We start from the raw sequence: 15,224 nt of genomic DNA on the forward strand, positions 1-15,224 counted from the left end.
TGTGTTCTCTGGTGTTCTGTCCACTAAATGAACTGAGCAATGGGCCTTCTAAAGCACATTGCTGCAGAAGCCGTGTCTCAGTGTATTTCAATATACCCAATACACACTCCTACCATGAGCTGGAGTTAACCAATGGGAAATATGGGGAGATGTGCCTCACTTCACCTCTCCTTATGATGGTCCTTGTAACCTCACAGACTGAAGTATTTTCAAGGAATTTGCCAAGCGTCAGACTAGCCAGCTGTGGGATGGAATGTACTGAATAGACAGCAAGCAGTTTGTATTAGAAAAACAGAGATGTTCTTTAAAGTTTATAGTCCTATTATTAGCATCACTTTTTATGCACTGACTAGGTGCATGTGTAGATTTTCTGGATTGAAAATGCACAGGACTGGAAATGTAACCTAAACTAAGAGGGGTGGTCTTTACCCCTCATCCACCATCAAATAGCTGAACTGACTACACAGGTTTCTGGAGCTGACATTGCCCGTCAAATACTGGCTCTCAGAATGTTAGCTCTAAAGCAGTGCAGATTTGTAGTTTCAGTTCCAGAGGTGCTGAATTCAATTCCCAGATAAACCATGAGAGCATTGTTATCAAAACAAGGCAGAAAAAAACAAATCTGTTGATTTCATTCTGGGGGCTTTCAAAGCTACACTGGGCACTATCCCTGGTTTTGATTCCTAAACTAACCCTTGAACTACAAATACTCATCAAGACTGACAATCTGCATTCCTTGGTGGAAGAAATCTGACTACTGAAGCCTCACACACACACAGTGACAGACCCCTCTGCAGCATTGAGTGGCCTTTCCCTCCCCTGTGGGAATATTACTGGCAGATGAACTATTAAAGACACAGATGCTTCTTCGGGACCTACAAACTGCATGACTGATGGCCTGTGAGATCTGCCATCCATCTTCATCATTCATCTGAGATCAGCAGGGCAGAGATGTAGCAGGAGAAGGGTCATTTAGTGCAATTTGGGGAATGAGGAAGGAGGAAACGCTGACAGATAGTTATGGGAAGCCAGCAAACTTGACACCGGCTTTGCAGTGACCAAGCTATGCAATTAAGTTTCAAAGCGGAGGCAGGAAGAGGAGGAGAACTCGGTTTCTTTTAAGATGACAGGCCAGACAGTGTTCCTTTAACAAAAAGAAACAGTTTGTGTTTGGCAGGTGTATTATTTATACTCGAGTCAAATAAAGTCATTCTAGTCCTGGGGTTGGCTACAACACCGTGGAGAGCTGCTCAACAAAACCAAATAGGCAGCTATTACCATGCTGGCAACTTTTGTTGCTAGATCTATTTTGACCAAAAAAGGCCCGGTTCAAACTCACTCTCACTTAGTTACCATTTGCTCTGTCAGGGAAGGAGTCATTCACAGCCACAAGTCCCAGTTTTGCACCCCCTAAGCACTAATACTGAAGCATATCTAATATCAGCCAGTTGTTGGATATCACTGCAAGTAAGCACCTGTCAGAGTATTACATATGATTCATGACCTGCAATGTCATGCAGCACATCTTCAGAACAGAACATTAGAGGGGATCACAAGGGTTCATACCTAAAAACTGGCAGTGATTTGTAATAAACATATGGCTTAGCAATGTATAGAGTCAGTTCCTTCACATGTCCAGGAACAACGCTATGTTTCTATTAACAGTTCTCTGCTACAGAAAGCTATTTTCAGACGTTTCATTAATTTCATGTTTGCCTTATTGCTGATGAGCTAAAAGGACAGAGAAGGGATCTCTTTCTCTTCAGTGTTTGGTCCATGGGGGAGTTCTCTATGCTGTGAGAACCCTTACATGGATTACTGGAAGATCCACTCTGCATTCCCAATTTTCCCAAAGCATAGCTGTCTCTAAGCACTGAAACACCTCCAAACGATCAAATCCATCCAAAACCACTTCCCCCACCCCCTTTCCACAGTGCTCTTCACAGGTATACACACAGCCAACCTCAATCTGCCCCTTGGGGATCATTAGTATGATAACTGTAATTAAGATTTTGTGTCTAATCCCCAGTGTTCCACAGCAGAGCCTATTATACCAGCCCCTGCATAACAAGCCTGTAATGTTACAGATATGTCTCCATGTACAGCTAAGCTCCACTGGAGATCAATAGGCAGCCATCTTCCAATGACAGGCAATAATTAGCCCATTAGGCAGCTTGGATAATGAACAAGAATCTCCTCCAGGACCTTTCATTTCCCTCTGCCTTTGGTTTTTCCCTGTCAAGAACTTTATTATGAAACAGTGGAGAAAAAACACAGTCCGTCTGTCTCTCTCTTTCGCCCCCTCCTTACCATGACCTATGGGCTCAAGATCTACCCCAGAAAGGACAGAATTCTATCAGACTGTTTGTTGGACCCTGCCAATACTCCATGGTATAGATTTGTCCAAATTAGGGCTGTGGTTTTAAAGGCAATCTTCAGTCCAGTGTACAGACACAACTTCATAAAATCTGATGGAAGCCTCAAACACATTGAGAGGGATTTTTATCTCAGTGATACTGGTATTAATCCAGTGTTAGTGAGCTAAAATCAATGGTGTTACCCTGTGTTTATACTGGTGCAACAATGAACAGCATCTGGTCCATAAAAGCTAGAGTTGGAAAAAGCCTATCTAGGTCCATACCTATCCATCCCCACTGTTAGGACTATTAGCAATGATAATGTAGTATTCAGGCCTGTATATTTGCCTGATTTAGAATTTTGGATTTGACTTTTGGAATTTTTACTAATATATGTGAACGAAACAAAGACACTGTATGCTATACATCTGTTCAAAAGTAGGTGGGATGGAAAAAAGATAGAGCTAAAGTGTTGATGGGTAGAGCAGGTGTTTAATATATATGAGCACACACATGAAGGACAGTCCTGCCTCAACTCCTCTCCTGAGATAAACTCAAGCCACCAGCTGGACAAGATCAGAGGGATGTAGTGGGGTATAAAATACTAAAAGCCAAAGAAATGCCTGTCCCTAACCAAAGCACAACTTCACTCCTTCCCCCTCCCATGGGATACAAAAGAGGGGGTACTGAAGCCCCCAAGTCCTCCGAAAAAGAACATAACCATAAATTGTAAGGGATAGGACCAAGGGTTAAGGGGAAAGAGAAAGTGTGTGTGTGGGAGGGGGGGGGAACACTCCAGCATGCAGAGCTATGGATACGCTTGCCCAATTAACCCCAATAAACATCAGATTGCCTGCACTTCGAACTTCTGGTCTTCTGCTTTCAGATTGCATAACAAGATCAAGGGGAAGGATGAAGGGAAAGCCCTTCATACCCACCAGCTAGCGTAGGCTATTTTATAGGCTATTTTCCAGTCTTGTGTAGAAGTAGGAGTAAAGGCAGGATGCAGAAGATTAACTTTGGGTATGTCTACACTGCACGGCTATTTTAGGATACTGGAGGTATCCCGAAATAGCTACCTTGTGTCTACACAAGCTGTGTAGTGCAAATTGCGTATCTTATTTCAAATTTAGGGTGATGTGTAAACGCACCCTGTGTGTCTTCCAGTCACCTCCCCTTCTCCAAAATTCAAAATTTGCAGTTCTATATTAGTGGCATCATAGTGACCGGAAATCCTTGCTAAAGTACTGACCTAAAAAACTGTAGGTTGGAACCTGCACAAAGTGGCTTCAAAGGATTCAACTCAGCACAGTGTAACTTAAGAGAATGGCTTGGTCTTTACTAAAGGGTCCATTAATAGCCCTACGTTTCCAAAATTACCACCATGCCAGTCTATTGAGAACAGATTCAGACAGATAAAGGCTCTCAGGGGGGAGGAAGTTGCTGAGTCTGGAGAATATTACAATGTTTTCCTCAAGTTTTAAGCCTGTGATTGCTTATTCTATACTCCCCAAACCAGTAAGGTTGACAAATGCGAGAGATGACAAATCAAAAAAGCAGTTAGGTTTAAAATCTAAAATAAACTCATTGAAAGCGCCTTTGAACTTTCATATATTGAAGGCTGTAAAGTGTATACAGCCTTCAATATGGTATTCTATAATTAATGGGGTTTTCCATTTGCAGATCTTCATCATCATCATCAATAGATGTGGGCAGCTTTGGGGGCACCTTTCACCAATTTTGTGGCAACATCAACTTATGGCAATGCCAGCAACTCTCAGAACACGTCATTGATATGCCCCCAGTGAAAAGTACCATCTCTAAGTTCAGCCCTTAAGTTTCATACTGGGGATGAAACTTTTATGATCAAGCTATCCAACAACGATAGCGAAAGCCACAAGATGTTGACATGACCTGCAGAAAAAGTCACATGGCAAAATATTGCCCATGATCGGTCCCAGGTACTAAGCTACAGAGAGGCTTGTCAAAAGCTTACTATGTATTTTGGAAATGTGTGTCTGTCTGTCCATCTGCGAGTCCATTTGCTCCAGAACACCTCTAAAACGGTAAGAGCTAGGACCACCAAATTAGTTATGCAGCTTCCTCTTATCAGAACTTAAAGCAAGGTTAGAGATTGGTTGTGCCAGGACAATGGGATGTGCCTGGAATGTGATTATTTCACATCTAACAGAACGGGAGGGCCATGATAGCAGGGACAGTTATACTCACAAATGACGAAAGGGAGGCAAGCAAGCATGGGGGATAGTTACACTCACGAATGACCACAGGGAGCTAGCAAGCACCCCAACCCTGCCAAACAGCTGCTGGCCGGCAGCATGCCCCTGCCACCCCGACCTACCCCAGGGAGCAGCTGCCAGCTGCCGGGTGGCCCCTGCTGCCCTGGGCCACTCCGGTGTGACCATGCTGCACAGCTCTCACCATTCTGAGCCGGCCCCAGGGAGAAGCTGGCCTGCACAGTGCTCTCCCCCCCAGAATGGCCTCTCCACCCTGGGCTGGCCCCAGGGAAAAGTTAGTGCACCGGCAGCAGAGCCCTGGCCACTACGGGCCAGCCTTAGACCCGGGCAACACTGGGTAAGTCTTCTAGTAGGTTGATAAGAGTGGCATATACATAGAATGAAGTCAGGGAGAAAGAAAAGTAATTTCTAATACATCTTGTTCAAAGGTTGCTACAGAAACTGCTGTCACAGACACCTATATAAACCCTCTTCCTTTCCATCCCATCAAACTCTGTGGCATCACTGGACCACAGCTTATGTGGTGACAGCAGCCAGGTGTGCAGAGATACCAGTGACTGATTGCGGTGCTTCTATCTAGTGGCTCCCTGTGCCAAACCGCTGATGCAGTAGTAATTAGATTACCCACTCGAGTGCTAAACAGCTAGCTGCATTTGGGGGAGTTGGGAAGAGGAAGTTTGCCAGGCTCTCTTTTGGAAAGAGGGAAATTGTTTTCAGTCTGAGCACCTGTGGGAGAAGTAGTTTTGGGAGGGAACATTCCAGGGACAGCTGCCCCAAGCTCCCTCCCTAACCCAGATCTCACACACAACATTTAGGTCCAAATTCACCCACAGTGTTTACGTTGCAAAGCTCTCAGGGATGACTCCAGATGGGTGCATGGGCTAATATGCCAACTGGGCTCGTTTTCAAACAAGCTTTGGATCTGCATCCCAGAGTGAGGCTTTACAGGTGCGATAGCAGGGTTTCCTGCTTACCAAAAGCCAACAACACCTCCTTAACCACTCGAATGCTGGAACAAATACACATTACTTATTAGACAACAACAAGAGAGGCGAATAGTGATCTACCACGTAGGAAAGGCAGATTCTTGTCCTGGGGATAGTACAGACCAAGACATCACACAGCAGGTGATGACAAACAGTTAAATGAGGAAGAGGGGAGGGAAACGGTCAGGACCATGAATGATCATGGGATTTTTATTGCATGTTGAGTACAAAGCCACATTTTTATATTCATCTTATTTTGGAAGGAAGAGGTCACCATAGGCACAGGAGCGAAGAACAGCACTAGAAGGCCAACGGAGAGCACAGAAGAATTGGACGGAGGAGAGTGAGATGCCTGTCTGACAGGATCCGGATCAGTTCTGAGAAGTGCAGGTGGCACATAAAACAACACACAGGAGAGAGGGGGGTGAAAGAGATGAAGGAAGGAGCAAGGAGAGGATGGGAGGAGAGGGCAGGATGCCTGCTCTCCTCTAATAAGGCATGATTAATCCCAGTTGAATCAGAGGTGGCTTTTGCTTTATGTAGGGTGGACATTGCTACAGAGCATTGCCAGCATGCTACGGCAGAGAGGGGGCTGCTTTTATTTAGGCAGCAAACTGGTTTAGCCACACACAACTAATGAAGCATATGTGCAGATTTATTTCCAACATACCAGCAGCCTCTCAATGCTCACTGCTCTCACTATCAATAAGTAATAAGCTGGCCAAATTACAACTAAATGGGTGATAATTAAACATGGGCAATAAAAGGGCGCACGTAAATAAATCAAGCGGAACGCAGTGGAGATGAAGTTATAACAAGGTTGTAAAGCCTGGGCACAAGGTAACTGGCTTGGCTGGTGGTAACAATCACTGAGAAAAGGGGTAAAGTGCTCACTTCTGAGTCACAGGTTTGAATCTGACCATAAAAATAGCTTTGGCTGTTCCATGGCATCGATGAAATGAGCTGGGAGGGAACAGGATCTCAGTCCTGTTCTTGGATCCGTGAGCACTTCCTAATAATTTAGCTTCAAGTGTCTTCCTTGCTGGGACTCTCTGGAGCACCCCAGGGACTGAATGGCACATGGAGGCTAAATCGCCATTTCATTACTGAAGAATGGAGTTGTTCTACATTTTTGGGGCAGGATAAGTGAAGCCCATTCTGTCACTGATCATTGTACACCTAGGTCTACAGGCCTTCAGACTCTGGAGCTGTCAATCCAGCACCTATCCAAACTGCTAAATGCACTTAGGGTAAAAACCACAAAGAGCAAAGTGCAGAGGAAGACGGTAAGGCCTGCTCCTATGTCCCTGACACCAGGGGACAGTGCTCAAGGGGCAGATTGCCTGCTCCTACTTCCCAGTTATTTGGTCCTTAATGTTCTGACCTTCGTTCCAATGTTTTGTTCTGAGATTTATTCAGAAACTGCCAATTTTGTCACAGACATTATTAACTGAGCAAAGAGACAAGAGAGCTCTGCCAACATGAACCAGCCCTCCATGAAATACCGAGCTGGAGTTCAGGAGGGGTGGTCATGACAAAGCCATTACTATATGAATGAATCACAGGCATGGAGGAAGCAACCCTGCCTCCCTCTCTCTTATTCCCAATCCCCCAATCCCACACACATACTAACGGGATTCCGCTAATCAGAGTAACAGTTATTATAAATCACATGGAAAAAGTCCTTTGATGAAAAATGCTGTCAACTACTGTGAAAAGAACAGCAGCCCCATATTACTACTCCCCCAGGCAACAGAATGAGCAAATCTCACCTACTAGCACGTTTGTTCAAGTAAGAAGATAACTCTGTTTATATATCAGTGTGCACTTTGGGAGTGTGAGAGAAAAGTTGCAAAAGGACAGGCAAACGTGGGCTGCTGCTTTTCCCTGCAGATTGAATGAAAAACTTGTTTTAACATCTGAGATCGATGTTACAACCTATAATTTAATAAACAAATAAATAAAACCATAGCTGTTCCACAGCCAACAGACTTAACAACCACTCTATTAGACTGCTGTTTGGAAAGGTGCTTTTTACTCTCTTGTTTGTCCTAGCTAGGCTTCTAGCTATTGATCTGCTACAGATAACGAGCTTCCTTTAACGCACATCTGAATGAGCCTAGTGAATCCTCCTGAAAACATTTGCTTTAACCCTGTAACCCCTCTACATGAAGCACAGCATAACTAGCAACTCTCTGTGTGATGTAATTTCATCCTGCCCCCCTTCACTTCCCTTAGCTGGATCTGTGAAGCCAACCTGGTATGACGTCACTATAGAAGGTGATATGGGGCACATTATGTTTCCATGACCAAGAGTACAGACAACAATTGTGAAGATGGTATGTCTCAAGTGACTGGAATCCTGGAATTAACTTATTAAGGTTCAGTGTTAAAGTAAAAACCTAGGTTATGTCTTCATTCTACTTAAGTTGGCATAAATTATGTCTCTCAGGGGTATGAATAGACCTTCCTGAGTGACATAAATTACACAAACTTGAGCACCAATACTATGTCAATAAGGGTACGTCTACACTACACAGCTATTTCGAAATAAGCTATTCCGGAATAGTTTATTTCGAAATAGCACTTCTACACTGCAGGGAAGCCACAAAATTAGTCCAAGACAGGCTTCCCTAATGTAGATGTGCTATCTCGATTTAAAGCCCCAAGAGGCACTGGGGAGGAATAACTTAGAATGGCCCTAGGGAGGGGCTATTTCGAAATAGCAGCAGTGGAGCATCTACACACACCTTATTTCAGAATAGCTATTTTGGAAAAGGTGTTATTCCTCGTAGAATGAGGTTTACAGATTTTGGAGTAAAATGTCAATTGTTTTGAAATTATTTTGTAATAACAGAATGGCTGTGTGGACGTTCACATTGTTATTTTTAAATAATGCTAGTTATCTCAAAATAATGTTACAGTGTAGACACACCCTAAGAGTACTTTTCCTGCTGACATAGCTACTGCCTCTTGGAGAAAAGCTTTTATTATGCCAAAAGGAGAACACTCTCTTGTTGATACAGAGTACTGTATGTGTAGACAAGTCTTTTGTGTCACTACTGAACAAATCTAGCTAAGCTGGGGAGGGGGGTTCCACAGATCGGATTTATCAGTCATATTGCACTGACACTGGTTCTTAATTGAAAATGTTAGTACCTTAAACAGCACATGAAGGAGTCCTGCATTTTGAATGCTCAATGTGACATTTGGGCATTTCAATGCCTAATTAATATCCCCAAGTGCCAACTGTAGCACCTTACGGTTGGTTTCCTACATCTAATGAAACTGTCCACATTTGAAAGTTGGGTTGCAAGCAAAAAAAGATGACTGATTGCCCAGAATTATTCCATCATTAAAGAGGAGCAGTTCCAGGTGGGAGAAGAACTGAACCCACATTTCTAGGATTTAAGACATTTCTTTGACTCTCCCACTTGCTCCCACAGTTTGCAGTTTCAGTACAGATCAGTATCCAAGGCAGACTTCATTAATGCTTTAGAGACTAGGAAAATAGCAGCACTAGTCATGACTGAATATGTTTTTACAGCTCATATTGTGAAATGTTTCAAATTTTTCTAACCCACTTGGACACACTATCATGTATCATTTTTTCATTTACATCCTGTAACGGGTCCACCCACTGGTGAGCACCAAGTACTGCTGTGCAGAATCCTTGCCTGGTTGTCTAGTTGCCCTCAAAGTCCTGGAACCAGGGCCTGACTTGTCCTCTCCATGGTGCTAGTAAGTCTCTTCTTGTGGCAGGTCTGTTGCCAGTGGGTCTGGGTTTTACCCAGATCTAGGCTCAGCTCACACTGGGAGCTAGCTATAGTGCTGATTCCCCCAGTCAGGGTCTAGACCTGGCTAGGTTAAGCTCCAGAAGGGAACTGGCAGGCCCCAGCCCTGCAGCTTCTTTTATACTCCTCTGCTGGGTCCTGACTGGCTGCCTCAGAGACAGCCACTTTATAGTGTCTGGAGGACCTCTTCTCCACTCCTCCTGCTGGGATGGGGGTGGCAAGGCCACTAGCCTCCTGTAGGAGGTGCTGGGGCCTAGTCCAGCCCATTACATGACCACACTGGGAAATTCAACAGCAACAGAGTCCATTCCAGGGAAGTATAGAAAGTTCTAGTTGTAGGACTGAATGACTTTATAATTATGCCAACTGAGGATAACTATCTCACCAAGCTTTCTTTAATATCGGTCAAATCAGAAGACTCTGCCAGTCTGCAAGGTGTATGCTTGCAAATTACAATTCACACCTACAAGTTCCTCAGGACTAGACAAATCAGATACTGAGAGTTTAATTTCAATGGACTAGCCATGTCATTTATCCATCCCACAGAGTCACTGAAATGTGCTCCACTCAATCTATCCCAAAGCAAACATTGTAACGAGGACATGGGATGAGAAAACAGTGTACCTGCATATACATTTTGCTTTTATATGCACTGGTGTAAATCTGTAATAACTTCACTGATTAGTTTTCAACATAAAATGGGCACTGTGCCCATCACTTACACCAGTGCAAGAGCAGAGTTTATTTGATGAGCGTTGACCAAAGTAACAGGAACAGACTCCTGTGTTTAAAACAAGAACAAAACTTCTTGACCCAGCAGTTTCTAACATTACTGAATATACTCTAAGTCTATAGAGTGTATAGAGTAAGGCTATTTTTTTCTGCCAACCATCCCATTAAATCCAGGTTGCATGACACGTAAGTCACACTTACATTACAATACCAGCACTTCAGTTTGCATCAGACACAGGTGTAGTGAGAAACATGTTCAACAGACATAGAACAAGAGCCAAATGCATCTAACCTTGCTTTGGAGCCAAAGTGAGGTTATCAATGACAAAAAAGGCACCTGAAGCCTCCGTGCTTGGCAGAGATTTTTAACACAAGATGGCACACCTACCTTGCACAGGTCCCAGCTGGACTCTTGCTGTCTTGTAACAGTCAGTGGGACTTACCTTTCCAGTTCCTTTTCAAACACATATCCTCCCGTACGCATTTCAGATTCACTGGCATGGGCACACACAAGCACCTGCTGGCATTTGGAAGCTGGTCACCACATCTGAGTCACCATCACTCAGCTCAAACTACTCTCTGACTGCCCCACATGGCTTTCCGGCTGCCAGCTCCGAAGTGGAAACAAATGTCCAATTACAGACTCGGGAACCTAGCTTGTTGACACTTCAGAGTCTGCCTGAATTCATTAGCAGCAGTGTAACAAGGGCACAGCGACGCTCTGGAGCTGCGAAGCCCATTAGGAACAAGGAAGAACATGGTGTCAATAATCCCTTTAAAGCTCTCCAAGACACTTACTTAAATGCTGCTTAACAGATTCCAAGGTAGTGCTTCCTCTCTGCCACCAGCCTTATAATGTGGTATGCTTAGCAAGTGGAAGCTGAACAACAGCGCAGTGCCAACGTGGGAGGCTAGCGACCAGATGTGACACACAGGGAACTACACTGGTCATTTTATAAAAGTGGACGAGAGCTATGGAGAGTGAGGTCAGTACGGCAAGAAGATAGCGATGGTGCCTGCTACCAGCCAGAGCTCAGAGCTTACCTGCCCACTGGCCCAGACAATTCAATCAATCTCTTTTCCAAAGAGAACTCTCGTAAAAGGTGCTTATTGATTTGTGGAAGGGAAACTTCGCAGCTGAACAGTGGGGTACTTTTGTTGATAGCCTCTTTGGTGAGAATTTTGGTCCCAGAGGTTTGGCCAGACGCTTCCAGTGGGCAAAGATAGCAACATTACTGTTCCTTGGTGGGGCTCGTTATACTTAATCAGCCAGACCTTGGAACTCCAATTGAAACATACTGTAAGTGTTCATATTTAAATCATCATCATGATTCAGTAATGGTCCGAAGTACTTGAGTGCACAATGTTGTACTTACTGCAGTATGCACTCAAAAGGAATGAATGCTACAGGAAATACAGCACAATACTGTACATATTGAAGTACTAGCCCACAATGCTGTACTTACCCCCGTGTTCTCAACCATTACAGTAAAATATTATATTTTGTAAAATAAAGGAAATCAAGTGATATCTAGATGCTTCCTAGATATTACCAAAGGCTATCGAAGGAGGGAAAAATATCTCTACACAGCTCATTTTTACCCCCAAAGTCATTATTAATCGAGGCCTTAGGGCAGATCTGTTGAGGGGAGAACTCTCAATATCTTGGGGCAAGGGAGTTCAATGTTTTGAGGAATACAGTTACATTGCACTTCCACATTTAATGTCCCATCCAAGTTTAACCAAGCACTTTAGTAATTGGAGCCTAAATCTCAATGTTTACAGAAAACCAGCACTTCAAGAATCATTGCTATTCACAGAGTGGAATTATGTTCAGCAGTTCCATTTTGGGTGCACAACTTAGCCATGAGGATTCAACCACAAACGAACCCACAACAAGATTGCAAAACTATATGAGCCAAAGCCCCAAGTGTTATACAAGTATAATTATTACCAGATATGTGTAATTATGCCTGGTTTCTGTAAACCCAGACATTCAGTAGTCATTCTTATTAGATTGCTTTGCAAAAGTGAAAACAGGATGTGCACATTCAGCAAGGATTGCATTAAAACTAGATCAAAGAGAAAAACAACCTACTGGATCTGACTTCAAGTAATCCAATCTTCTAAGTTTCTTTCTATGAAGCAAATGACTTGGTTTTTCTCTTGGGAAAGTTGGGATTTGAAAATATCCGCCCTAATTGTTTTCCTTGCCCCCACAACACAAGCCTCCCAACTCTGCACTAAATCTCAGACGAGAAAAGTTGACACTCACGGTCATTGCACTGGCTCCCAGAGTATGAAGTCATGGAACAGTCACAGGTAAAACCTTCCCACTGTTGATTACAGATGCCCTGATTTGCACAGGAATCTTCTTGGCAGGTGGTGCTCGGTCCTGGAAATGGAATGAGGAGGAAAGCATGAGAAAAAATCAGGAGAATTGGTTAACTGGTAGCTCTACTTCATCATCCTCATCATGCAGTTCAGAAAAAGTAACCCAAACACTATTTTACATTTTTGGGCATGCAACAGAAATTCTGGATAAACAGAACACACAGAGAACTGCACACTTGGCAACAAACAGCAAACAGTGACACAAAGCAGAAAACAGCAGTGAACAACAGCATATTCCCTCTTATGCAGGCTCAGGAGGAAGGCTTAGTGTGGCGAGTGTTCGGCCCATGAGGCAGAGTGCCATCATGTTTATCCTGTTCTTTTCTCTATCTGACTCACTGGCCACAAGGTGGCCGAGTGGGCAGCTTAGTGGGAAGGCTGCCCTTCCTCTTTGTTACAAAGATTCAGGCTGAAGGGAGCCTTAGACCAGCAGTCAAGCCTTCAGCTTGATTCAAGCTACGGGGCCATTTAGATCAAGATGAAACTTTGCAACCTGGAAGTTCGGAACCTGCACTCACACCAGGCTGTGCCTGTGTGCTAAAGGTGAGAGTTACTGCACTCTGTCCAGCTTTATAAAATGACACAGGGCCATCAGGAAACCTGCCAATAAGACCTTCCAATGGGCAGAAAATGGACAGCTCTGGTTGATTGGTTTACATTTCATTATGAAGAGCTTCCTACACTCCCTTTTGGACTGCATTTGCCAACCAAACATGCTTTCATTGCCGGACTGTTCTGGGAGACAGTTTAATATTGCAATGCTGCTCTGAGATGCTCTGCTGCTTTGACACAAGTAAAACCAGCAAAGTGTGGTGGTGACCAGGTAAAAGGACTTCAGCTCCTACAGGTCTAACCAGGAAGTGGCAGCTGCATTTTTGATCACCTGACAGAAGCTGCTCATCTGCAATAATGATTAGACGTGTGCACACACGTAATCACATGCACAGTCTCTCTCTTGGAATGCTGAGCAGATGGCTCTAGGGATAATTATCCAGTATTCTGGAAAAGAAAAAAGAGGGAAAGGTGGGCAGATGATTAACTAGCCAGGCTGTTCAAGGCCAAGCTAGCCATCACTACGCTCCCCTGGAGAATAGGGACTAATAACTAAGGCTACATCTAGACAGCAGGGCTATTTTGGGATATTGGATGTGTCCCGAAATAGCAGTTCCGCATCTTTAAATGAGCTTATTATTTCAAAATATATTTAGAAATAACAGGCAAGCTATTGGAGCATCCCTGTAATCCTTGTTCCACGAAGGTTAAGGGATTTGTCAGAATAGCACTTTATTTTAAAATCTGGCGCTGTGTAGACAGCACCAAATTTCAAAATAAACTATTTTGAAATAGCCTCGCAATTTTGAAACTAACCTATGCAATTTGCTTAGGGTAGATGCACCCTGGGACAGCTCTGTCCTTTTATGGCACCTTCCCTTGCAAAGTGTTTTTAAAATAGCAGTTAAGTCAACCTCAAGGCCTGCCAGTGGGCTAGGTCAGTATCATCTCCTCCATTTTCCCCAGAGGATAGTGGAAGCACAGAGAAATTGAGGCCAGTGTTTTCAAATCTATTGACCTAGAGTTAAGTAACTAAATCCCTATTTATATACTTCAATTGTTTTCAATGGATCCTGTAGCTATTCAGCACCTCTGAAATGCAGGTCACTTGTTTCGGTGCCTAAAGGTGATTTATGGTGCTTAGCTTCAGATTCCTCCTTCCTCACTCCTCCTCCAATGGAAAAATTGGACCTCAGTGGTTTGCTCTAAGCCACACACCTAACAAGTGGCCTAAGCAGGAATAGAGTGTTGAAATTGTAATCCTCAGTCCCTGCTCTAACCAGATCATGCTCTGGATCATGAAAACAAGCTGAGTCTGAGGGATCTTTGAATCTCTGGGACTTACGTGCTTGTCTCCCACTCCAAGAAAATCTCTCAGCTTCTCCCAACCACTTTACTTCTGAGCTGTTACAGGCAGAGGGATCCCATCTTGCTTCTTTTACAGCAGCTGTGCCCTCACTGAATGAACTGGGTTCACTGGGCAAATTTAAAAGTCAAGCTTTCTGACTGAATGCCTGGGACAAACCCGAGGCCTTTCTGGCTGCCCCTCTAGCAGAGAACCCATTTTAGACTTGCCTATTAGTGAAGTGCCAGCAGCTGCCTACTGTTCTGAAAGACTGATGTGAAAAGCAGCAGGTTGGGACTATAACTGGCTATTAGTGCAGCAGAAAAACGTTGAGCTTTTGTCACAATCCAAACTGCTCTGCAAAAAAAGCCTCAGGAAAATATAGCAGCAGTTAGGTTGCAAACATTCCTATGTCTGACAAACTGCCCCACTAGGATTGCAGTTATAAAACGGGGATAACACCATCAGGAAAATGGGGCACTATGTGTGTAGAAGAAGGGGGTGTCCCTCTCTTTCTCTCTTCCTGCTTTTGCTTTTACTTACACTGGCATAAATCCTGATAAATTCAAACAATGTTCTTCCAGAGGGCTGCACAGACGATCTGAGGCCCACTTCAGATTGATCCTGACCCATACAGAGGAGGGGATGTTAGTTTAATTTGAAATAGCTCCTCAGCTGGCATTTCTAGCTGTGATTTTCTGAGTAAACAGAGGAGGAGGAGGAGGAAAAGGCAAAGGGGTGGGACATCAAAGAGGGCTATGCTTCCTTTGTACTGTAGGATGCTGAAAAGCAGTCCCACCTGACATAAG

At 43.9% G+C, this 15,224-nt stretch overlaps 1 protein-coding gene across 9 annotated transcripts in view; it reads right to left on the reverse strand.

Moving 5' to 3' along the window:
- The window catches only part of NRXN3 (neurexin 3), a 1,564,511-nt gene that overhangs the window by 785,020 nt on the left and 764,267 nt on the right, over nt 1-15,224 (reverse strand). For all 9 annotated transcript variants that reach the window (XR_012903352.1, XM_075926779.1, XM_075926774.1 and 6 more), the window contains one exon: nt 12,400-12,519. Coding sequence is in view for 8 of the 9 variants with exons in the window: in XM_075926779.1 (XP_075782894.1) it covers nt 12,400-12,519 (120 nt within the window). In the remaining variant the exon portion in view is untranslated. The remainder of the gene's footprint in view (nt 1-12,399; nt 12,520-15,224) is intronic.

This window comes from Pelodiscus sinensis, chromosome 4 (assembly GCF_049634645.1).
Source record: "Pelodiscus sinensis isolate JC-2024 chromosome 4, ASM4963464v1, whole genome shotgun sequence".
Taxonomy (NCBI): Eukaryota; Metazoa; Chordata; order Testudines; family Trionychidae; genus Pelodiscus; species Pelodiscus sinensis.